General features: G+C 41.9%; 1 protein-coding gene across 1 annotated transcript in view; it reads left to right on the forward strand.

Moving 5' to 3' along the window:
• Positions 1–21,462, forward strand: part of wdr35 (WD repeat domain 35) — a 38,026-nt gene extending 16,564 nt beyond the window's left edge. The window contains exons 13-27 of the mRNA XM_083633254.1: positions 276–345; positions 6,019–6,072; positions 6,208–6,317; positions 8,701–8,920; positions 9,152–9,232; positions 11,024–11,160; positions 13,383–13,586; positions 13,717–13,863; positions 14,390–14,522; positions 14,665–14,775; positions 17,904–18,068; positions 18,268–18,408; positions 19,837–19,993; positions 20,262–20,502; positions 20,917–21,462. Coding sequence (XP_083489380.1) covers positions 276–345; positions 6,019–6,072; positions 6,208–6,317; positions 8,701–8,920; positions 9,152–9,232; positions 11,024–11,160; positions 13,383–13,586; positions 13,717–13,863; positions 14,390–14,522; positions 14,665–14,775; positions 17,904–18,068; positions 18,268–18,408; positions 19,837–19,993; positions 20,262–20,502; positions 20,917–21,067 — 2,122 coding nt within the window. The 3' untranslated portion in view covers positions 21,068–21,462. The remainder of the gene's footprint in view (positions 1–275; positions 346–6,018; positions 6,073–6,207; positions 6,318–8,700; positions 8,921–9,151; positions 9,233–11,023; positions 11,161–13,382; positions 13,587–13,716; positions 13,864–14,389; positions 14,523–14,664; positions 14,776–17,903; positions 18,069–18,267; positions 18,409–19,836; positions 19,994–20,261; positions 20,503–20,916) is intronic.
• Positions 21,463–23,622: the final 2,160 nt, after the last annotated feature.

Raw genomic sequence — 23,622 nt, forward strand, 5'->3', positions numbered from 1 at the left:
AAAATGCCACCAATGTCTCAGACACACCCGGTCTGGGTATTACCTAATGTTCTGCCAGGCCAATACTGGCACCCATGCCAAAAATCACCTTGATGGAGAGCCAAACTGTGTGTGTGTGTGTGTGTGTGTGTGTGTGTGTGTGTGTGTGTGTGTGTGTGTGTGTGTGTGTGTGTGTGTGTGTGTGTGTGTGTGTGTGTGTGTGTGTGTGTGTGTGTGTGTGTGTGTGCGCGTGCGCGTGCGCGTGCGCGTCTGTGTCTGTCTGGCCTCGCCTCTAGGGTCTATCATATTGACGGCACCCCATCTGGAGCCAATGAGGGTGGTGTGGACTTCGCAAAAGCCTTCACAGTAAGTGACACTTTAAAATCCTTCACACTAGTGACACTTTAAAAGCCTTCACAGTAAGTGACACTTTAAAAGCCTTCACAGTAAGTGACACTTTAAAAGCCTTCACAGTAAGTGACACTTTAAAATCCTTCACAGTAAGTGACACTTTAAAATCCTTCACAGTAAGTGACACTTTAAAAGCCTTCACAGTAAGTGACACTTTAAAAGCCTTCACATTAAGTGACACTTTAAAAGCATTCACAGTAAGTGACACTTTAAAATCCTTCACAGTAAGTGACACTTTAAAAGCATTCACAGTAAGTGACACTTTAAAAGCCTTCACAGTAAGTGACACTTTAACACATTCACTGCCAGCCTTTTTTTTTTTACTGTAGGTAGCTTTTGCCAGAGGGTTTTTTTGAGGATTCTGGCTCATTTTAAAAGAGCCAAGGATAATTTTCTGCTTGGAGTTTGTCAACACAAAGTTCACAAAAGTACTAATAGAATGTGTGCTTTCTCTGTCTAAAAGAGTTAGTTTGTAGAGTTAGTAGTTATGTAGATATTAGCCGTTGAGTACAGCATGGTTTCAGCGTCTGAGACAAAAAGCTGAGATAATCGCAGTTTTGTGAAATTCAATATCAAACAGTCACTTTAACCATTTATTTTTGGCATCAGTGAGACATCAGACATAAACAATATAGTTCTGAACAGTAATTTCCTCCATAGCAGCCCCTGCACCCCCTCTCCTTACAACTCCTCCCTCCGTGGGCGTGTCTCCGTGTTTGTCAGTCACAAGCCTGCCTGTCTGAGCAGTGAGCAGCAGCCTCTCTCTGGCGGTCCCTCGTCGGGGAGCGTGGATGTGGCTTAATCCGTTCTTGGATTTTCGGTTGAGAGCTTTGACGAAGCCTTGTGTGACTCTAGGCTTATGCTGCGCGCTTCAAAGTGTGCTTTCCACCCAGTCCACCTGTGGAAGCCCCCAGTCCGCCGTGCGCCCGTGTGAAAGGTTTTCGCCTACAGTATGAGAATGAGGCTCGTTCGCTTCTGGGTCCTCGGTTGAGCTCAGCTGGAATGCGTGCGTTTCTGGCCAAACAACACTCAATAGTCTGAGCACCGTCGCCACTCAGTGGGTCGGCGGAATGGATTGCACACGCCCGGCGGCTCTAACAGTATAATAGAAGATGCAAAAGGGCCAGATCAATGATCCACCGTCAAAAAAAAAAAAACGATTTTTTTGACGTATCCATACGTCGCTGGCAGTTAACGGTTGGATTCTGCTTGACGTATGCATACGTCGCTGGCAGTTAACGTGTTAAAAGCCTTCACAGTAAGTGACACTTTAAAATCCTTCACACTAGTGACACTTTAAAATCCTTCACAGTAAGTGACACTTTAAAAGCCTTCACAGTAAGTGACACTTTAAAAGCCTTCACAGTAAGTGACACTTTAACTCATTGAGTGCCAATGACGTCTAAAGACGTCAATTCAAATAGTAACGTAGAGTGCCAATGACGTCTAAAGACGTCAATTGCGTTTTTTGACGGTGGGACGTGGATCAAAGCCTGATGCATCTCCTGTAAAAGTATGGGGGATTTTGAAGGTGTAGAAGGTATTTTACGGACCCATTAGGTGGCGACAGTGCTCTCCGGATTAGAGAAAGATGAGAAAAAAGAGTAGAAGAAGCCGTGTGGGGAAACGGAAATGCTGTAACGTTAGCTGTGCCTGTGAACAGCAGCCCACAATTGAGCCCCTCCATCTCCGCTGCGATAGCCCCTCCACATGATTATTTGCCAGAAAAGGAGCACGACACCAGCGTCTTTCTGAAAAGCCAAATCATTCTCAGCTGGAAGCGCTGGGAGCCGGCGCACAAAAACGGCGGAACGATGTGAAAATAGAGTTGGGTGTAGCGCACTTTGAAACGTGCAGGGCAAACGTGCAGCAGAGAGCCACCAGAGACACTCCCACGGAGGAGTTTGCAGTTGAGGGGGGTGGGGCACGTAGGGCACCATACAACACGTACCGACCCAGACAGCAGGCTCGATGGACAGATTGGCAAACAAGCTAGAATACCTGATGCCCACCAACTGTAAATCAAGACCAGCAAGTAGGTGTAGGGTCTGCGCACGCAGGGGCCAGCGCTGCTGGTTGCAGCTAAAAAATATTATTTTGTCATCAAAATTCCTTTGTTTTCGCTGTTTTATTGAAGGAAATTATTTTTGATGTGTCACTACATCAGAAAATATTAGCTTCAGAGTCAGTGATGTGCTTGAAATGCTTCATTTCACAAAAGGCTCATTATCTCAGCTTCTAGTTTCAAACGTCTGTTTTTGGTGAAATCAACCTATCTTCTCCGGCTGATAACTAAAGAACGGAAAATTATATCAATAAACTTTTTTTTGCTGATGATACAAGATAGTCTCATCGTTCTTTGGGCGTGTTCGGTGTTTACATAGTAATATCACACCATATTCTGTGGGTCTTGAGAAATCACTGAAAACGCTCTGAAAGGGCTGGCACTGGGAGCATCCGTTTTCCAAAAGTGGCTGGCACTCAATGAGTTAAAAGCCTTCACAGTAAGTGACACTTTAAAAGCCTTCACACTAGTGACACTTTAAAATCCTTCACAGTAAGTGACACTTTAAAAGCCTTCACAGTAAGTGACACTTTAAAAGCCTTCACACTAGTGACACTTTAAAATCCTTCACAGTAAGTGACACTTTAAAAGCCTTCACAGTAAGTGACACTTTAAAAGCATTCACAGTAAGTGACACTTTAAAATCCTTCACACTAGTGACACTTTAAAAGCCTTCACAGTAAGTGACACTTTAAAAGCCTTCACAGTAAGTTACACTTTAAAATCCTTCATACTAGTGACACTTTAAAAGCCTTCACAGTAAGTGACACTTTAAAAGCCTTCACAGTAAGTGACACTTTAAAAGCCTTCACAGTAAGTGACACTTTAAAATCCTTCACACTAGTGACACTTTAAAAGCCTTCACAGTAAGTGACACTTTAAAAGCCTTCACAGTAAGTGACACTCTAAAAGCCTTCACAGTAAGTGACACTTTAAAAGCCTTCACACTAGTGACACTTTAAAAGCCTTCACAGTAAGTGACACTTTAAAAGCCTTCACAGTAAGTGACACTTTAAAATCCTTCACACTAGTGACACTTTAAAAGCCTTCACAGTAAGTGACACTTTAAAAGCCTTCACAGTAAGTGACACTTTAAAAGCCTTCACAGTAAGTGACACTTTAAAATCCTTCGCACTAGTGACACTTTAAAAGCCTTCACAGTAAGTGACACTTTAAAAGCCTTCACAGTAAGTGACACTTTAAAATCCTTCACACTAGTGACACTTTAAAAGCCTTCACAGTAAGTGACACTTTAAAAGCCTTCACAGTAAGTGACACTTTAAAAGCCTTCACAGTAAGTGACACTTTAAAAGCCTTCACACTAGTGACACTTTAAAATCCTTCACACTAGTGACACTTTAAAAGCCTTCACAGTAAGTGACACTTTAAAAGCCTTCACACTAGTGACACTTTAAAAGCCTTCACAGTAAGTGACACTTTAAAAGCCTCAGTAAGTGACACTTTAAAAGCCTTCACAGTAAGTGACACTTTAAAATCCTTCACAGTAAGTGACACTTTAAAAGCCTTCACAGTAAGTGACACTTTAAAAGCCTTCACAGTAAGTGACACTTTAAAATCCTTCACAGTAAGTGACACTTTAAAAGCCTTCACAGTAAGTGACACTTTAAAAGCCTTCACAGTAAGTGACACTTTAAAATCCTTCACAGTAAGTGACACTTTAAAATCCTTCACTGTAAGTGGCCCTTTAAAAGCCTTCACAGTAAGTGACACTTTAAAATCCTTCACACTAGTGACACTTTAAAATCCATCACACTAGTGACATTTTAATATCCTTCACACTAGTGACACTTTAAAATCCTTCACACTAGTGACACTTTAAAAGCCTTCACAGTAAGTGACACTTTAAAATAGGGGTGTCACGATACACTCAGTTCACGATACGATACGTATCACGATACTGGGTTCACGATAACGATACGATACGATACGATTTTAACAATATTTTTTTAAACTTGAATAATGACAATATATGACTGGAAAAGTAGTATTTTATTTGAAATGCACAAATACAAAACATGCTGTTGTGGGAAATTGTTATTACAATAACAACTAGAAAAAACATGAGATTGGAGATAAGGCTTATCTTGAAATAGAATGAGTTACACCGTCACTTAGATTTACTTTGAACTAAAAGGTTTCTCAGCAGTATAAATTCTCATTATGCATCTTCAGTTTTTCTTCAAACTCAAACAACAAGACTTTTCTTAGTCTATTTTTTATGCATCTTCAGTTTTTCCTGTCAAGTAAACAGTTTTGCCAGAAACTCAATTGAATGGTTTCTCTCCTGTATAACTTCTCATGTGTCTCTTCAGAGACTTGTTCAACTGAACTACTTTCCACACATTGAACTTCAACAAACAAAGACGTTTCTTTGTGTACTTTTGAAAAAAAAAAAAAAAAAAAAATTTTTTTTTTTTTTTTTTTTTTTTTTTCACGATATGAGATTTCATCTCAACGATACATATCGTGACGTTTTACTATCGCGAAATTTCGTGGGACGATATATTGTGACACCCCTACTTTAAAAGCCTTCACAGTAAGTGACACTTTAAAAGCCTTCACAGTAAGTGACTCTTTAAAAGAAGCGCATGAAGTTTACTCGGCTGGACTCCACCTTTTAAAACGTTGCCGAAGTTTATGAACGTGCAGTTCTTGATAAACTACATGTTTAAGTTAAGTCATTGATAAACTACATGTGATAATTTGGAAGATTTCAGTTTTGTTCTCTTGGGTGACACCTATTGGCGATTAGTGGCAAATGCAGGTGAGATCCAAATAGTGTTATTATCTGACATTACTCAGTTTGTTTGGCCATAGTAACCACCCGTAATGCTAGCAGAGACTGGAAAAAAGTAAGCTTGTTATCCTACTTTACACAAGAGTTGTCAGGAACTTACAGTAACCTGCAGAGTGAGTCTATTGTGTTAGCTCCGCCCACCCTGTGTCACCACAGACACCAAGTTCATAAATGCTGCAATACTGAAAAGGCAAAGGCTTCCATTAATGGGCTATAGGCTCAATCACCATTGTGTTAACTCACTATCAGATAGATAGTGACTTAACACACATTTATTTAGATGAAAATCTTACGTATTATCATGACATATTTTTGACTAGACTCTTTCTCTTGTGTGTGTGTGTTGTGTGTGTTTTACTGAGATGTACTGACATTGGCTTCTGCTGTAACACAAGAATTTCCCCCAGGGGATTAATAAAGTACTCTTATCTATCTATCTTTATGTCATTGCACTTGGTTTAATTGTAGCTGTCCACTTACGTGAATATTTGTTCACATTATTTGCAGTATTCATACAAAATACCATTTCCACAGCATGTAGGCTACTGATACAGACTCAGGTCTTCCTTTTTTCAATGTAAAAGCTTCTATACAGCATGGCATTGAAATGATTAAGTTCAGTATTAGTTGACAAAGCAATAAATTCAAGGGCCTGAAATAATTCTATGTTAGCAGATGTTTGTTGCTGTTATTGGTTATTACTGGTCATGTTATAGTTACATGCTTCTGTTCTTCTGTATTTCAGGCAACGCGAGATCCCATCTGTTGTATTACAGCAACAGATAAGACACTGATTGTGGTATGTAAATCTCAGTTTTTGTTATGGAACTTTGTTTTGTGCAGTGAAATGAAATACTGACAATTATTTCCCTTGATGTATACGTCTGAGTCTGACCACTGTAAATCGTGCGTGTGCGTGTTTGTGTGATTGCAGGGCCGTGAGTCTGGGACTATCCACAGATACAGCCTCCCCAATGTCGTACTCATACAGAAATACACTTTGAACAACAGAGCCTACTATCTCTCCTTGAACTGCAACTCCAGGCAAGCACCGACGCAAGATAATGTCATGATCTCATATCATAAGCGGTCAAATTAATCAGTAATCACACACACCTTTTCAGCTTGTCTAGGTCTGAAATAAAAATCCATGAAATCAAACTTTTTCAGTGATTTGGATATAGCGGACTCTATTTCCCCCCTGGCCTTAAATTTGCGTTTATGGCTGGTCGCAGCGCTATTAGTGGGCGTGGTCACGCGCATTCCCTAATTTTTAAGTGCTAGAGTGCACGGCGCTAACCATTTAACCACGCATTAAGTGTAGAATTATTCCCAAGTGTGCCATTGGTGATCTCCAGTAAACCAATCACATTCTTGATTGAGTGAGAGAGAGGGAGAAGTCTGTATCAGCCAAGCATGCAGACACAACTGAGAGTTGCTTTGGAAAGGCATGTCCGCAAAATAGGATAATGCCGTGGGTGCATCCCCGGCGCACTGAATAAAGCCTGGTTTTGAAAAGCGTTAACCGCAAAATTAATGCCCGTTGGGAAGATCGCTTTAGGCTCGTATTTAAGGCCGAAACGCCCATTCTGGCCTATTCTGGCACTGCGCCACGCCTCTTCAGCGTAAAGCGCATTTCGGGGCGTAAAAACATGACGGTATCTTCCCGAGTCACGGGCCCGGCGCCAGGATGAAATGACTGAGGGTGCAGTTATAACTGGGGAGGATATCTTTTTTTTAAACAGGTTATATACCCGCCATGCCTATTTCTGCACTTTTTAACCATGCAATAGCCTCTGAAAAGCTAAATAACTACACAGGAAACTAAAGACATACTGTTTCAAAATCAAATAAAAGATTTATTTCACAGCAGTAGTGAAATGAAGGCAGTATTAAACCTGAGTGTCCTTGCACAACGCAAAATGTCGGGAACTGTCTGGAGCACTCTGAGTCTGAACATAGGTCTATGCAGAAATCACAGAATGAATGGTTAGTTGACTACAAAAATCAACAAAAACTAAACAAAATAATAGCCAACAGTGCCATGCCAGGGTCATTAAATAGCCTAAATAAATATTAAGTGATCAGATTGCGTTGTCTGCTCATAGTGGGTGCAGCTCTCTCTCTCTCTCTCTCTCTCTCTCTCTCTTTCTCTCATTGACATCACTGGAAATTTCACTTCTCCGTGGCTTCCATTCTGTGGATTGCTACAATGGAGAAAAAAATAGCCTAGAATTAGGGCCGAAAGTTCAATTCACCACGAAAAGCAGACTGTTTGAACCAAAGTGATGTGTGTCTATCTCTCCGTTCAATTTCAGCACCACGGACAGCAGGGATTCCGCTAGGATTTTTTCTGGCCGGCCAAATGCAGCCGGTATCGTTCCAAAATTCCGGCCTTATAGAATATTTACCAACCCAGTTAAAATGTAGCTATTGAAAAAAGATCGATTTAATCATTTTTTACATACATAACATATTTTTAGCAAATTAAAATTTCATTTTAAAATCATTTTTGTTGACGTTTATTTCAAAAATAATTATCTGTGCTTGTAGTGCAAAGGGAGTGAGGAGAGCCTCACCACTCGTTAATTAATTAATTCGGTTCAGGTTTGAATTTAGTTCAGAAATAACATTTAAACAGCAATAAAACACACAAAAACAAAGGCTATGATGCAATCATCCAAGAAATGTGTTTTGTCGATATAAGGGCGGCTCGACCTCTTCTTCTCAGGAGTAGCAGGAGCTTGAGGAGCTTTTCTGTCGTCTTTCTGGCCTAGGCTGAAGTACTTGCACCATCATTACGTTTAAAAAAGAACTTGCCCAGCTGTCTGCTTTGACATTTTGATCTTGTGTCGGCCGTCCGCAGGAATCGGGATGCTGCTGCTGTGTGCATATGGTGAATGGCGGACTACAGTTAAAGAGACAGCGTCGGCTAGATTTTTCCTTTTTTCACCAAACACTCCACATAGGCCTATATATGAGGTTCAAAACTAATAAATACATCCCTGACACCTTGTGACAACCAAAGCACAGCAAATAGTGCTTCCCTGCCAATTCTGAAACAACAGAGCTATGTTTATAGGGGGTACATTAACTTAAACTGATCAAATTTGAAGTGAGGGGGCAGCAAATTGAACTGAGGGTGCAAAGCCCCCTGTTGCCCCCTCGTGGCGCTGGGCCCGCCGAGTCAGCGGTAGGCAGGCATAAAGCGTGTTTAAGGCCAGTTTACCGCCTAAGTCCACTTTAAGGCCAGGGGGAAAGTAGAGCCCAGTGTCTGCATGTATGTATTAAAATTGGGATTGTTTTATTAATTCTAAAAGTCTAAAAAAATAGAACATTTGAAAAAGTGTGTGTGTAGACCTTTGCTGTCCGCTGTATGTATGAGCTTCACATTTGATATTATTATATATTTGATGATTTTCTGCAGCCGTCTGGCCATAATCGACATCGCAGGCGTATTGACCTTGTTGGACCTGGAGGTTCGCGCCTCCTTGGCTGACAGCTCTGGGAGCCAGGCGGCCGCTGGGGATCCGTCCAAGTTTGAGCGCAAAGATGTGTGGGACATGAAGTGGGCGAACGACAACCCTGATCTGTTTGCCATGATGGAGAAGACCAGGATGTACGTCTTCAGGAACCTAGACCCAGAGGTGAATGCTCAGTCCTCGTGTGATGGTCAAATACCATAGCAATGTCTCATACAGCTACCATTTTCATTACTTCAACAAATGGTACAAATGGCAAAACCTCAACTGCCATACCTTACTATAGCAAAACCTCAACTGCCATAGCTTACTATAGCAGAATAAACATTTGACAGTTAATTTTAGTGGGATTACTGTGCAATTTATTATGTCTATTATGTTGTCCCTTAAAAACAGGAACCTATTCAAACATCTGGATACATTTGCAATTTTGAAGACCTGGAAATCAAGTCTGTCCTGCTTGATGAAATCCTGAAGGTAACCCTAAGATTAAAACGAGATGCAGTTGTGCCTACCAGTTGTGCTAATTGGATCATTGATTAAGCTAATTCATACATTAATTAACAGATATTTCAGTCAACATACTTGTCTTCACCTAACACATATATGAACTGTGAATATATGTATGAACTCCATTTCTCAATACATTAAGGAGTTATAGTGTAACTAGGCATCTTGCGCGCTCGATTCCTAGGCTCGCCCGCTGCGCGGCCTCACCTGTCCTGCAGCTCGCCGAGCTGACCCTGCAGCTCGCATTCGCAGCTCGACCGCTGCACGGCCTTGCCCGATTTATAACATCACTGATGATGTCATCAGTCGGACAGACAGAGACACAGCCCCAGCTCCCATTTATATACTGATGATGATGAGTGTGTGTGTGTGTGTGTGTGTGTGTGTGTGTGTTTGTGTGTGTGAGAGAATTTATGACATCACTGACCAGGGGCGGAGCGACCCTATCAGCCCAGAGGGGGCGAAGCTCTTAGGGGGGCCCCATCAAACAAAAAGACAAATTTAGATTTTTTTGCATGTTTGAATCAGTTTTAGTGATATTTAGTGGAATATCTCATTTTAAACACACCAATGTTATTGTCTATTGATTGAATTCCACTCACACTCACACCACTGACTTTATTAAATAAAGTCATTTTAAGTCACAACTGTAAAATAGCTGATAGCCCCTATATCCGAAAACACACTTTGTCACTCATTGAGCCAAGTAATATTATGTCCAAGAAAGCTTACAGTGAAGCCACTTCACAGACAAGCTTGTTCTGAAGAAGAAAAAGAAAAACACAGGTTGCCAGCCGGCCCCGGTGGCCTGGCCTGCAAAAAAACATTTTTTTTTTTTTTTTTTTTTTTTTTTTTTTTGATGGGGCCTTCCTGACGAGTGGGCCCCGGGGCGGGCGCACCCTCTGCCCCGGTGTACGCTCCGCTACTGTCACTGACAGTATACAGTAAATGGGAGCTGGGGCTCTGTGTCTCTGTCTGTCCCATTGATGACATCATCAGTGATGTCATAAACCACTGTGACATCATCAGTGATGTCATAAACCACTGACGACATCGGTCCCACTGATGCCATCATCAGTGATGTCATAAACCACTGATGACATCAGTCCCACTGATGACATCAGTGATGTCATAAATTCACTCACACACACAAAGTCCCAGTGATTATGTCAACAGTGGTTTATGACATCCCTGATGACATCATCACTGGGACTTTGTGTGTTTTGTGTGAGTGAATTTATGACATCACTGATGATGTCATCAGCGGGACTGATGTCATCAGTCGTTTATGACATCACTGATGATGTCATCAGTGAGACTGATGTCATCAGGGGTTTATGACATCACTGATGATGTCACAGTGGTTTATGACATCACTGATGATGGCATCAGTGGGACAGACAGACAGAGACACAGAGCCCCAGCTCCCATTTATATACTGACTGATGATGAAAGACCTTTTCTCATTATTATGCAAATGTATGCAGCAAGGTCCTCCATAATCTAATCAGACTCGTTAGGGGGGAACTGTGCTGTAAGTATGATGTTTCTAGTATCATATTGGTATACAATATTGGTATTGGTCTTGAGTTATTGTGTACACACACACAACCCCCATTTAGCTTTCTGCGACAACAGCTGATTGCAAAATGCTAAGAAGTAATCACTTTGTATTGCTATCAAGCATAAGGTAACATAGCCTGTGACTTAGTTGTCCCACTTATTTCCAGCACTCAGCCTTGTGATGTTGCCTTACAGGATCCAGAGAGGCCTAACAAGGACTACCTCATCAACTTTGAAATCCGCTCCCTGAGAGACAGCCGTGCGCTGATTGAGAAAGTGGGGATCGAAGATGCCTCGCAGTTCATTGAAGACAATCCTCACCCAAGACTCTGGTAAGTGCATGAGAGGTTGCCTCTACCCTTAGATCAATACGAGATCAATAAAACATACTGTACTGTTAAATGATATGGAATTCATTCATTCATGAACTGGATATTCACCTTATTATTTGCCCGTATAAGGACGCTTCCGCATAACGTCATTTTGTAATCGTCTTTCCGTTTTAGACCCGGAAGTCTACCATAATCATTTTTAGACTTGCCAAAATGCTGTTTTCAAGCAAAAAAAAATGTTTTAAATAAACAATGATGTCACAATGCCTATGTATGAGATCACTGATTACATCATCAGTGATGGTATGACATCATTGATGACATCACTGATGTAATTAGGTAATTAGGGCAATCACCTAATTAAAAAAAATCCAGCTCCGTCAGGTCATCCACCCAAACTACTAATGCTGCTGTGCTGCGTGCACGTCTCATCCACCCAAACTACTAACGCTGCTGTGCTGCGTGCACGTCTCATCCACCCAAACTACTAACGCTGCTGTGCTGCGTGCAGGTCTATCCACCCAAACTACTAACGCAATTACTCACACTTCAGTGTTTCCCCTCAATCATTTCTTTCTTACAGTAGTATAGTAGATCCGATACGGATCGAAACTGTTTGTCTCTGTCTATTAAATGTTGTCCACGGGAGCAAAAACAAACTTTGTGTTGCATGCCTTTTCTCTATTTCTATTTTGACTTTCAAAAGTTTAATCCATCATCTGGGCAAAAGCAGCTACAACCAGCTGGTTGTAGCTGCTTTTGCCCAGATGATGGATTAAACCTTTGAAAGGACATTCAAGTGTGCTGGCTGTTCTCTTCTTTAAGTCATATTCTGTGCCTTGCACCTGAGTTTTTTTAACGTTTGGTGAGTGTGCTCGCTATTACTGTGGTTGGACAGATCTGACCTGCCCACATGACTCCTGTAACCCAGCCCTAGCACTACTCTCACCAGTTTATTTTGTGCTACTTGGAGTTTCTGCTTTAAGGCCTTATTAAGGCTCCAATACCACACATTGACAGCGTAGTCCAAGTGACAGTGGGCTGGGTCGGTTTGAAAATTTTAAAACCAGTTCAATATTGCCGTCTAAACCGGATCGAACCGGTATACCGAATTTTTTTGTAATTGAAAAAAAATGACCCATAACTGTCTGTAGTGCAACTTCAGTCCACCTGATAGCGATAATACACCTCTAAGCTGGTATTGTCAACCAGCAATGATACTGAATAAAAAGAAGCAGGACACCTGTGTAACAAACACACCCTGTATTTATTTCTCATAACTATTCAGCTTAACTTTTCTTCAAACATCAACATAATAAACAAAATAAGACTTTTGCATACTAGTGCAACTTGAGAAGAGGCTAATACGAACAATAGTGCAATCAGAATGGACTGGCAAAAAAAAAAAAAAAAAATTAGGTTTTTTCGGTTCGCACGTGATCAAACTGGTTTGGGCTCGTACACCGAACCGAACCGGTAAAACCGGAAATCGACCCATGCCTAAGTGACACTGGACTAAGGAGGATGCCAGTATTCTTAGGGATTCCCTGTCTAGTAATCTTGCCCTCCTGGCAAGGTATCTGGTTCTGGATTTAACCTTACCCAAAATCTTTAAGGCCATGGAAGCCCCTCCCAGGTTCCCATACAGTGTACAGCCCAGATAATTCAAGTTAAGCAACCCGGCACCGGGTGGTGCCCTTCACACTGAAATCAACCCATGTCCGACCCGGGCAAAGCAGGTTAACCCTTTCAAACACAAAATCAACCTGACATTTCAAATGTAGATGTGTTGCATGTACTGTAAATGGACTGCATTTATATAGTGCTTTTATCCAAAGTGCTTTACAATGTGCCTACATGCACCCATTCACACACATTCATCCACTGAAGGCAGCAAGCTGCCACGCAGGGTGCTGGCACAGCCATCAGGAGCAATTTGGGGTTCAGTGTCTTGCCCAAGGACACTTCGACATGTGGACTGCAGGAGCCGGGGATCTAACCACCGACCTTCTGATTAGTGGATGACCTGCTCTACCTCCAGAGCCACAGCCACCCCTGTGGCCTCGCTCTGCTGGTTGCCCAGGCGCTTGACAAACTGCATGTCATCTGGCACTCAGTGAATAAGATCTTATACCGGCACTACAATGATCTGACAAAGTTGTTCTTGTGTTGACTGATGACAGCAACCTAACCGCCCCCTCTCTTTATTCTCACCCTGCCAGGCGCCTTCTGGCCGAAGCGGCCCTCCAGAAACTGGATCTGAAGACGGCCGAGCAGGCCTTTGTCCGCTGCAAGGACTACCAGGGCATCGAGTTCGTCAAGCGCCTGGGCAACCTGCAGAGTGAGGCCATGAAGCAGGCCGAGGTGGCAGCGTACTTCAGCCGGTTTGAGGAAGCCGAGAGGATGTACCTGGACATGGATCGCAGGTACACATAGCATGTCATGTTACTGTATTTGCAGGCGTCATTTTTACTGCCAGTTCTGCCCTAAAGGATGAAACGGCACCAGTTATTTTGACCCGGTGGTAACGGTGGACTTGTCTCTCTCTCTCTGTAGGGACCTTGCAATAAGCCTGAGGATCAAGCTGGGCGACTGGTTCAGAGTGCTGCAGCTCCTCAAGTCTGGCTCTGGGGACTGTGACGACGCGCTGATGGAACAGGCTTACAATGCAATTGGAGACTACTTCGCTGACAGACAGAAGTGGTATGGGCTTTTGCTTGTCCTTTCTTTCTCTGGGAGATCTCAAAAGTGACCTGTGCTGTTTATTGTTCAACATTTCAGCAAGTGCACTCGTGCGTTTTAGATGCAATTGGTATATGCATTATTGGAGTGGCATAGAGCAACTGTAAATATATATATATAGTTTCCCTCTCCCTCTCGCTCTCCTTTCTGTGTATATAATATACATATATACTTTCCCTCTCTCTCTCCTCTCTGTGTATATAAATATACATATATACTTTCCCTCTCCCTCTCTCTCCTCTCTGTGTATATAAATATACATATATACTTTCCCTCTCCCTCTCTCTCTCCTCTCTGTGTATATAAATATACATATATACTTTCCCTCTTTCTCTCTCCTCCCTGTGTATATAAATATACATATATACTTTCCCTCTCCCGCTCTCTCTCCTCTCTGTGTATATAAATATACATAATATACTTTCCCTCGCCTTCTCTCTTTCCTCTCTGTGTATACAGTATAAGTATCAATCCTTCCTTTTTCAAGGTTCAATGCAGTGCAGTACTACATCCAGGGGCGCAACCAGGAGAGGCTGGCAGAATGCTACTACATGTTAGAGGACTATGACGGCCTTGAGAGACTGACAAGCTTGCTACCAGAGAATCATAAACTTCTGCCGGTGAGCGAAGACTATAGTTTTAACAAACAAACAAACATAACAAATTGCTCAGCTTTATATCAGCAGTTTTAGAACCAACTGTCTTCTAAACCTATATATCCCTACATAAAATAGAATCTGATTTTCTGTCTCTGTGTTGTAGGACATTGGCCAGATGTTTGCTACTGTGGGCATGTGTGAGCAGGCTGTGAACGCCTACCTGAGGTGCAACCAGCCTAAAGCTGCGGTCGATGCCTGCGTCCATCTGAACCAGGTGAGAGATGGCCAGAGTGCTCGCGGCCGGCGCCAGCGTTTTCTGAGCGCCAGCCCAATTACATTTGGCTCCAGTTCCCGTAGAGCAAACACAAGGTTTGACACCGCTGTACCAGCAGGGTCACTGTGGAACTTTCTGTCCTCCTACTCTCCTGCCCTCATCCTGACTGATGTTTAGCCACGGACTGTGAATGGTCTTCTCAAACTCTGGTTTTAGATACTCATTATACAGGGTTCCCACGGGTCCTTGAAATCCTTGAAAGTTTGTGAATTTGAGAGAGAAAAAGGCAAGGCGTTGAAAGTTTTTGAAAATAGTCATGAATAGATTACATTACATTATGTCATTTAGCAGACGCTTTTGTCCAAAGCAACATACAATAGTACATTTTGTCAAGAATAGTGCAAACAACTGTGCATCATAGTCTTCATCAGCTAAGGTAAGATAGATAAGTAGATAGGTTAGTTTATTTGTTTATTAAAAAGGCATCAGGTAGTCTTCCTGGGGTCCAGGTCAACAATACATTAATTCACAATACATGTCATACAAACAATATAATCAAAAAACATGTCACATAAGAGTGAAAGAAGAAGAAAGAAGAAGAAAATGTTTAACAGTACATCTAGAATCAGATAGAACAATGTAGCATGGTCCTCAAGCACTCTGTTAGCGAGTGGACCAGAATATCAACTTACAATCATAAGATACTTGCACTCCGTAAAACAGACATCACAAAATATGACAAGAGATAAGATAAAATCAGGATGGTTAGTGTGAACATAAATAAAATCTAAGTTTCCTTTTAAAACACTAGGCATCTCGCGCGCTACGCGCACTGATGACATCATCACTTATGCCATCACTGTTGTCATCAGTGGTGATGTAATCAAACAATTTGACGAAACAATACTGACGTTAGAAACCAGACAGTACCAGACAGGAAGGGTTAGTTCAAGAGGGGTCCAGGTGTAACTTGAAGAGGTGTACCTTTAGTCTCCGACCGAAAGATGGGCAGTGATTCGGCTGTCATGTCATGGGTGTTTGAAAGTGCTTGAATTTATCTATTTTGTGTAAGAATAGAAATAGAAATTATTTTTATATTTTCCCTTTTACTTAACTTGTAACAGCACAGTTGAGATGTGTTCACACATTCAAGCCTCTCTCTGTTTTTAATTATATAGTGTCTGTGAGCTTCTGTAAAGCTGCTAGTTCTCATAAACATTCTCGCTATTCTAACAGTAATTAACATCGATCCATGTCTTAAACTATGGCCCTGGAATTGGTCCTGGAAAGTCCTTGAAAAGTCCTTGAAGTTTATGTTTAAGGTGGGGAAACCCTGAATAGGTTGTTAACTTTTCTGTATTCAGCATACAGCATCAAATCTTAAACTTTCTTTCCCTACCATGCAAACTGCTTCTGCTGCTGTTTGTAAAAATAAAATAAAAAGAGGGCACAGCTGGCTCTGTTGAAGAGCACAGTAACACTGTAATTTACGCAAGAGAAGAAGTCATTAACAGCCTTAACATCCCCCATTTCAGGAAGGTTCTCCTGCTGAGTTAATGCTGTGTTTTTTGACAACAAAATGAATGGGATGCATTGTGGAGCTGTCACTTCATTGTGAGGGTCTCCATGTAACTTTCCTGTTGTGGTTGCAGCACACACGTCCACACTCAGGACTTCAAATATCTTAAGTGTGATGTCCATTAAAAGTAAAATATATATTTGAAATAATTATATATTCACCGACTTTTTATTATTTATTTATTTATTTATTTATTTATTTATTTATTTATTTATTTATTTATTTATTAATTAATTAATTAATTAATTAACCTTAATTTATCCAGGGACGATCCTTGAGAGCAGGCTCTCTTTTTCAAGGACACTCTCTTTACAGAAATACAACAAATACAATTATAATTACAATTACAAATTTACGGCACGTATAAAACAATAAAAATCACATTAAAAAACCACAGATGCAGACAAATAAGAGGGCTACTTAAGCAGGTACAGTCACTATGTAATGCATCCCCAAGTAGCACCCTGAGCGTCTCTAAGGAGACCAATCGGTCCAGTTTGAGAGTCCTGAAGCTTGTTCCACCTATCAGGAGCAGACAAAGTGATAGCGGCCTTTCCTGACTCACTGTTCATACGTGGTCAGCTTTTTGGTTAGGTGTTCCACATGGGTCTGAAATGAGAGCTTAGTGTCTAGACAAATGCCCCAATATTTATCATAATTGACGATTTCAATTTGCTCACCTTTGAGAGTATGAATACTTACACTGGGGTCAGTCTCAGGAGACCTTGAGAATAACATGCATTTAGTCTTGTGATTATGATTATGATTCATGTGACCATGGCATGGCTGTTGGTGCCAGATGGGGTGGTTTGAGTATTTATGAAACTGCTGATCTCCTGGGATTTGGGATGCGAAAAACCAGAAACATCCAATGAGCGGCAGTTCTGCGGGCGGAAACGCCTTGTTGATGAGAGAGGTCAGAGTTCAGAATGGTCAGGCTGGTTGGAGCTGAAACATCTTGTTGATGAGAGAGGTCAGAGGAGAATGGTCAGACTGGTTGGAGCTGACAGAAAGGCTAACTGAGATAACCACTTTAGAACTGGGGCTGAGCAGAAAAGCATCTCAGAATGTAACACGTCAGGATGGACGGATGGCACTTTGGCCAGTTGAGTGCGTTTACATGCACATACTAATCAGATAACAGAATAATCAGGTAAATGCAATAATCTGATTACCGCGTTTACATGCACTTAAGTAAATAGCGGGAACTCACCTCAAAATGCATGAACATTGAGTTTGGGCCATGCACTGAATACAACTGATGATTCAGCAGAAAGCTAGATGTGTTTATCAGATTTTTCAGGATCCAATAACGGCCTATCAGGTACGTAACAGTAAAATCCCATAATGATCGTTTTATTAGTGTGCATGTAAACACTCATTGAGCTGAAAGCTGATACCTACCGGTCCTAGTGTTCCTACTAAATGCTTGGGGAGTGCATTTTCCAAAGCTACATAATTTAATTTAGAGTGTTGCAGGTTTTTTAGAGATTAGAGATGGCAGTTGTGTTTTTTAATGACTTATTACAATGTTTTTGTTCTCCTACAGTGGAACAAAGCAGTTGAACTGGCCAAGAACCACAACATGAAAGAAATCAAATCTCTTCTTGCCAAATACGCATCACATCTGCTTGAGAAGAATAAGACTCTGGAGGCGGTGGAGCTGTACCGGAAAGCCCACCATTTTCTTGATGCGGCCAAACTCATGTTTAAGGTAGGCTTGTTTTTATCATGCCGATGCATCTTTTTCCTTAAATATTGCATTTTGGAATAGAGCTCGTCAGATGCTGGCCTATATCAGCTTTCAGGCACATGCTATATATATAATATAAATATATATATATATATATATATATTTATCCTATATATACATATACTATATATGCTATACTGTTGGTGGCACCTTCTTTCAGATAGCAGATGAGGAGGCTAACAAAAGGAGCAGACCACTGAGAGTGAAGAAGCTGTATGTGTTGGCAGCACTGCTGGTTGAAAACTACCACGAGCAGGTGAAGACGTCACAGCAGAGCAAAGCCAAAGGGAAGAAGTCAGAGGTAGGCCATGCCATAGATGGCCCACACATGGCCACATTTCAAAATAAAGTGTCTCCCATCTGAGAAAAGTGACACCTACTCCACCTACTGCTACTACACTTCCAATATGAAAAGCTCTGCGGGTCATTTTTCATATCTGGTATCAATCTGTGGAATTGCCTCCCCTGGCAAATGAAAAACTGCCCTACGTAGGCTATGTTTAATAAGGTCGCTCCCAATTCACAGAACTAAAATGGTTGTCAATTGAGAGCAGGTTCTGGGTCTTACCCACAGAATAGTGTTTGGCTCCGTCCCCAACTACTTAAAAAAATGTTTTTAACCTAGTCAGCGATACTCATGGGTACTCTACCAAAGCTAGTGAGTCAAATTTAGTCCCTGTAGGTTTAGAACTGTATTGGGAACAACAGCTTCCTGTACTCGGCAGCCACAGAATGGAATATGTTGTTACCCCATTTGAAAGAAATTGTCACTGCCAACCGTTTTAAAACATCAGTGAAGAGATGGCTGATGAGCTGCATTGTATAACTGTCGCTGTTTGTGCTTTCTGTTGTGGTGTGTGTGTGTAGTGTTGATATGCTGTTTGATTCTCTCTTGGAAGGCTCGTGCTGGCTGGGCTGAGTGTTTTTTACAAACGAGGACCACAATGGAAACAAGTCATGGACTTTATTGTGTTTTATTCCTTGACAATTTTAATACCGGTGTATGGATTTTATCTGTTCATTTGTATTTTTAACATCTGTCTTAATAAATTCATCCATTCATTCAACATTATTTTGGAAGAAATTAAGAGGTGGCCAGCATTATGACAGTTTAGCTAGTGCCATAAATTAAGAGGTGGCCAGCATTACGACAGTTACGACAAAGTTCGCCCCCTCAGATTGTTGGCTTGCATGACGCCCCTGGTTACCACAATGGAAATAAAAGTTTGAAAGCAGCTATGAGGAACTTTTAACTGGTTATGAAACAATTCAATTTTATACTCATACTAATACTCTCAATTTAATACTGATGCCTCACATCTTACCTACATTATCAAATGAGACCATTGGTGAGGACATTGGTGATTTATATAGTAGTTATTCTAAATGCCTGTGTGCGGGTCGGGACAGCGGGAGTTCCTCTGTTCACATCCATGTGAAACTGGTTGTAATTTTTGTTCCAGCCAGCGAATGAACCAATAACGTAAACTTATGCAGTAAATAAAACAGCAGGGGAGGTTCGATGTTCAGGAAATGCAGTCTTTGTTCAAGGAGAACACTAACACTTTTGTCCACAGGGGTCGCTAAAATCAGCACAAAATGAAATTATGTTTATGGCCTAACTTATTTGTGAAGCACCACAAAGTCAACAGCTTACTGAATGCGTCACTTGAATGTTTCATGTTAGAATTTGTTGTGTCAATCAATCTTGGATATTTCTGATATTTAGGCGACATTTGCACTCGCTGGACTCCTCGAGGAAGATGCAGCCTCTTCAGACAACCGTATTGTGGACAACGCCTGGCGTGGAGCAGAGGCCTATCACTTCTTCCTGCTCGCCCAGCGGCAGCTGTACGAAGGCTACATGGAGAACGCCATGCGCACAGGTAACATTATCCTGCTGCATGGGACAATTCAACATATTAATGATGGATATATTATGACTCAAAATCAGGAGAATCCATCTATTGTTAACATAACTCAAGTATTCATTCAGTATGACAATGTGTACATGTGCTTTGTTACTTTACGTTTCCTTCATCCTTCCAAACCTGTTCTTTAGATTGTTTCTTGGGGTAATTTTGACTCACATTTATTACGAATCTGAACTCAACCAAACAGTCTTAACTCCGACTGTTCCCTCCCTTTTAAAAGCCCTTCACCTGCGTGATTACGAGGACATCATCCCAGCGGTGGAGATCTACTCCCTGGTGGCCATTTGCTCCTCAGCCAACAGGGCCTTCAGCACCTGCTCGCGGGCCTTCATCAAGCTGGAGTCCCTGGAGAGCCTGGAGGCGGAGCAGAGGCAGCTGTACGAGGACCTGGCCCTGAAGATCTTCACCAAGCACAGCCCCAAGGACAGTCGCATGGTAGAGCTGGACAGCACGCCGGAGGGGTGAGGGCAACAGACTTCAGATCAACTAGTTTCCTATACTGTATGGCTGCTGAACATCACATGCTCATATTGATTTCATAAGCCTTAACATAAAAACACACAAAATATTCTTCTATGCCTTTCATCCCATCACTGTGGACCAGACAATGTACCAGACACTAGGCTGTAAAATACATTTTGTGGTGGATTTTTGTTTAATAAATCATTGGCTTTATTAGCTTATTAGAAAAGAATATTGGATTTTCACAGCAGAAATGCAGATTTCTTTTTGACTAGTGACTGTAAAACAGATAGTTAGATGATTGGACATCAAAGCCAGTACAATTTGCGGGAAAGTTGAAGTTTTAAACTCCCTTACATCATGTTATAATGTTCCCTGAAATGTCTAATTCATTGTCATCTCTGTCTCGTCAGGCCGGAGGCAAAGCTACCGACGTGCATCGTGACGGGCCTGCCCATCCCCGAGTACCAGTTCTGGATGTGCAGTGTGTGTAAACACTGCGCTCTAGAGCAGGAGATCGGCAAATACAGCTTCTGCCCACTGTGTCACACTTCTCTGTCCTGAAGGAACTGTGGAACTGCACAAGTTGTCATTGGATTACTGCAGTGTCACATCCATGTCTTTCCAGCAGATGAACCACTTGTTATTTACAAAAGCTGTACTTGTTTGCCACAATGCAAGTTCTTTAAACAGCCATTATTTTTGTGGATAGATGATTAGCAGGTACACAACTGCTAACAGATCAATTACCTAAACTGAAACTGTCATTGTTTGTTAAAACCAGTCAAAATATAGCAAAAATATTACTATAGGATAATGTATTTTTATATGGAGGAATAAACTGTCACGTTAAGTTGAGCATTTTAATTGCATTTTGATGGGAAAAGCCAAGGCCGGATTAATAGTAACATGGCCCCCGGGCCGGGGATATTAATTGTTTAAAGGCTCCCCCATGTTGCCCTCCAAAAACACTGTTCGGCTTCAGATTTTAGTATTTTACAGGTCTGGAAAAAAGGAAAATAGTAAGGAAAAATATTTATTTCCAGAGTACTGTCTATTGTGACTATTTGACTAGTCATTTGTTAAAAATAATAAAATTTAGACAAAATAAATTGATAATACACGCAAGTGTTTTATCATGGCATCAGAATGTAACGTTAACAATTGTATTTTAAAATAATTTAAATTAGTTACATAATAAACATCGACCTGTATTCCCAACCCAGTCTCACCATGCATTCCATTGCACTCGGAATTTCGGAAAAACTGACCTCCGACAGGGAAAAGGGCAATGGAACGGTCATTCAAGACGGAATTCGAGTCGATTCACATACAGTTGATTTGTGCTTGATAGAAGCATGCGGTAGCCTACTAGCCATCCATGTTTGTAGCATGCATGTTTTTCCGCACAGATGCACTGGAAGGCATTTAGAGCAGAACACGGAAATGGAGATACTGGCCCCTATTCTCCCACAGGCCTTCGGCGCTAAAACGGGCCTTAAACGCAAAAAAACGTGCCTTGCGCCTGTTTTGGGACGATATCAATATGGCTTTAAGCTGCCAAATGCGCTTTAGGCCGAATGGGCGTGGCGCAGTCCCAGAATGGGCCAAAGTGGGCGTGTCGGCGCTAAATACCGGCCTACTGATATCTTCCGACCTGGCGTAAATTTAGCGCCTTGCGCTTTTGAAAAGCAGGCCTATTCAGTGCAGCCAGTTGCGCGGAGCGCTCCCCTCTGGCTCTCTCCCTCCCCTCTGGCTCTCTCCTCTGTCACCCTTCTCTGTGTCACTCTCTCCCTCTCTCCTCATTCTGACAGGCACAATACAACTGGCTCTCTCTGACTCCCTCGCTCAGACAGACACAACACACGTCCTATAGGAAATAGCAGCTGTAAGTTCACTGCCTGTGAATGTCCCAGCATGCAATTGGGTACTCCATTTCGCTACTAAATAGCAACCAAATGAGGCGAAATAGATATAAAAGGTCGATCTAAAATAATGTGTAATGGTAACACAGCCTGCAATTGTAGAACATTTCAATATTGGACCAAATAAAACATAGAAATTAAAACACCACCCTAAGTGAAACATATATGTCCTCCTGGGCCTATATATATCCCTTGTCGATTTAACGTGATTTAGATAAGTGTTAGCGGAATGCGCTTCGGAACGCGCTTCTACTGTCATGTGCTATACTGTGATGTCCGCTCCAATAACTTCGCCCTACTTCACATTTAGTTTTACAATAAAAACACATTTATGCAATGACTTTACATAATGTAGGGTATATTTATGTGCATCATTCTACCTGCAGCAGGGGAGAGAAAACGATATCGTTCTGGACAAACTTTCACCAATATAAAATTAATCTCATCATATAGGGATAGGCTATATTTTTCTAGCTGATGCCTTTAGAACATTCTTTTCACTTTGATCTTGCTATAGTGTAGCGTATTTACATGCTTGCAGTATTTAAACTGCAGTTAGATTGGTTTGAGAAGCATAATAATATGGAATAATAGCCTATAATGGAGACAGACAGACTGGATGAAGGGAGGGGGGGGGGCAGAGCGCTTGGCTTTCGTCAGGTTTTGCGGGACCACTGGAATTGGAGCTAAAAAGGCAAGCGTGCGATTCGTTTATTGCACTTATCCAATGAGCATGACGGTGCATAATTTTACGCTTAAAAGGCGTGGTTGTAATGCTTTAGGCTGCGTGTAGCGCCAGCACGACGATATCAAGTGCGCTGGACCACGCCCACTGATTTGCGCTGCGCCAGGCGCTCGGCCTAGAAACAGCGCCGATGCAACGATAGGGGCCACTGTGTCAGAACTTCCGATACCCTACTTTCAAAGGAACACCATCACTCCCGGGGAGTTAAAATACACCAATTTGTCACGCCTCCTCAGCATCATTATTGCCAACGCAAAAGGTAATATGCCGAACGACCATCTGGAGGTCGCCTCGCGGTGACCCCCAGTGGTCTTGACATAACAGTCTGGTAGGTCAAAGTTGCACTAGAGAGGAGGGGTGGGAGTGTTGCGGACCCGTTCGAGACCTGGATAAAATCCCGACCCAAACCATAACCCTAACCCCAACCTAGTTGCTTTGTTGCCTAAACC

This window comes from Poromitra crassiceps (assembly GCF_964638095.1).
Source record: "Poromitra crassiceps genome assembly, chromosome: 3".
Classification (NCBI taxonomy): domain Eukaryota; kingdom Metazoa; phylum Chordata; class Actinopteri; order Beryciformes; family Melamphaidae; genus Poromitra; species Poromitra crassiceps.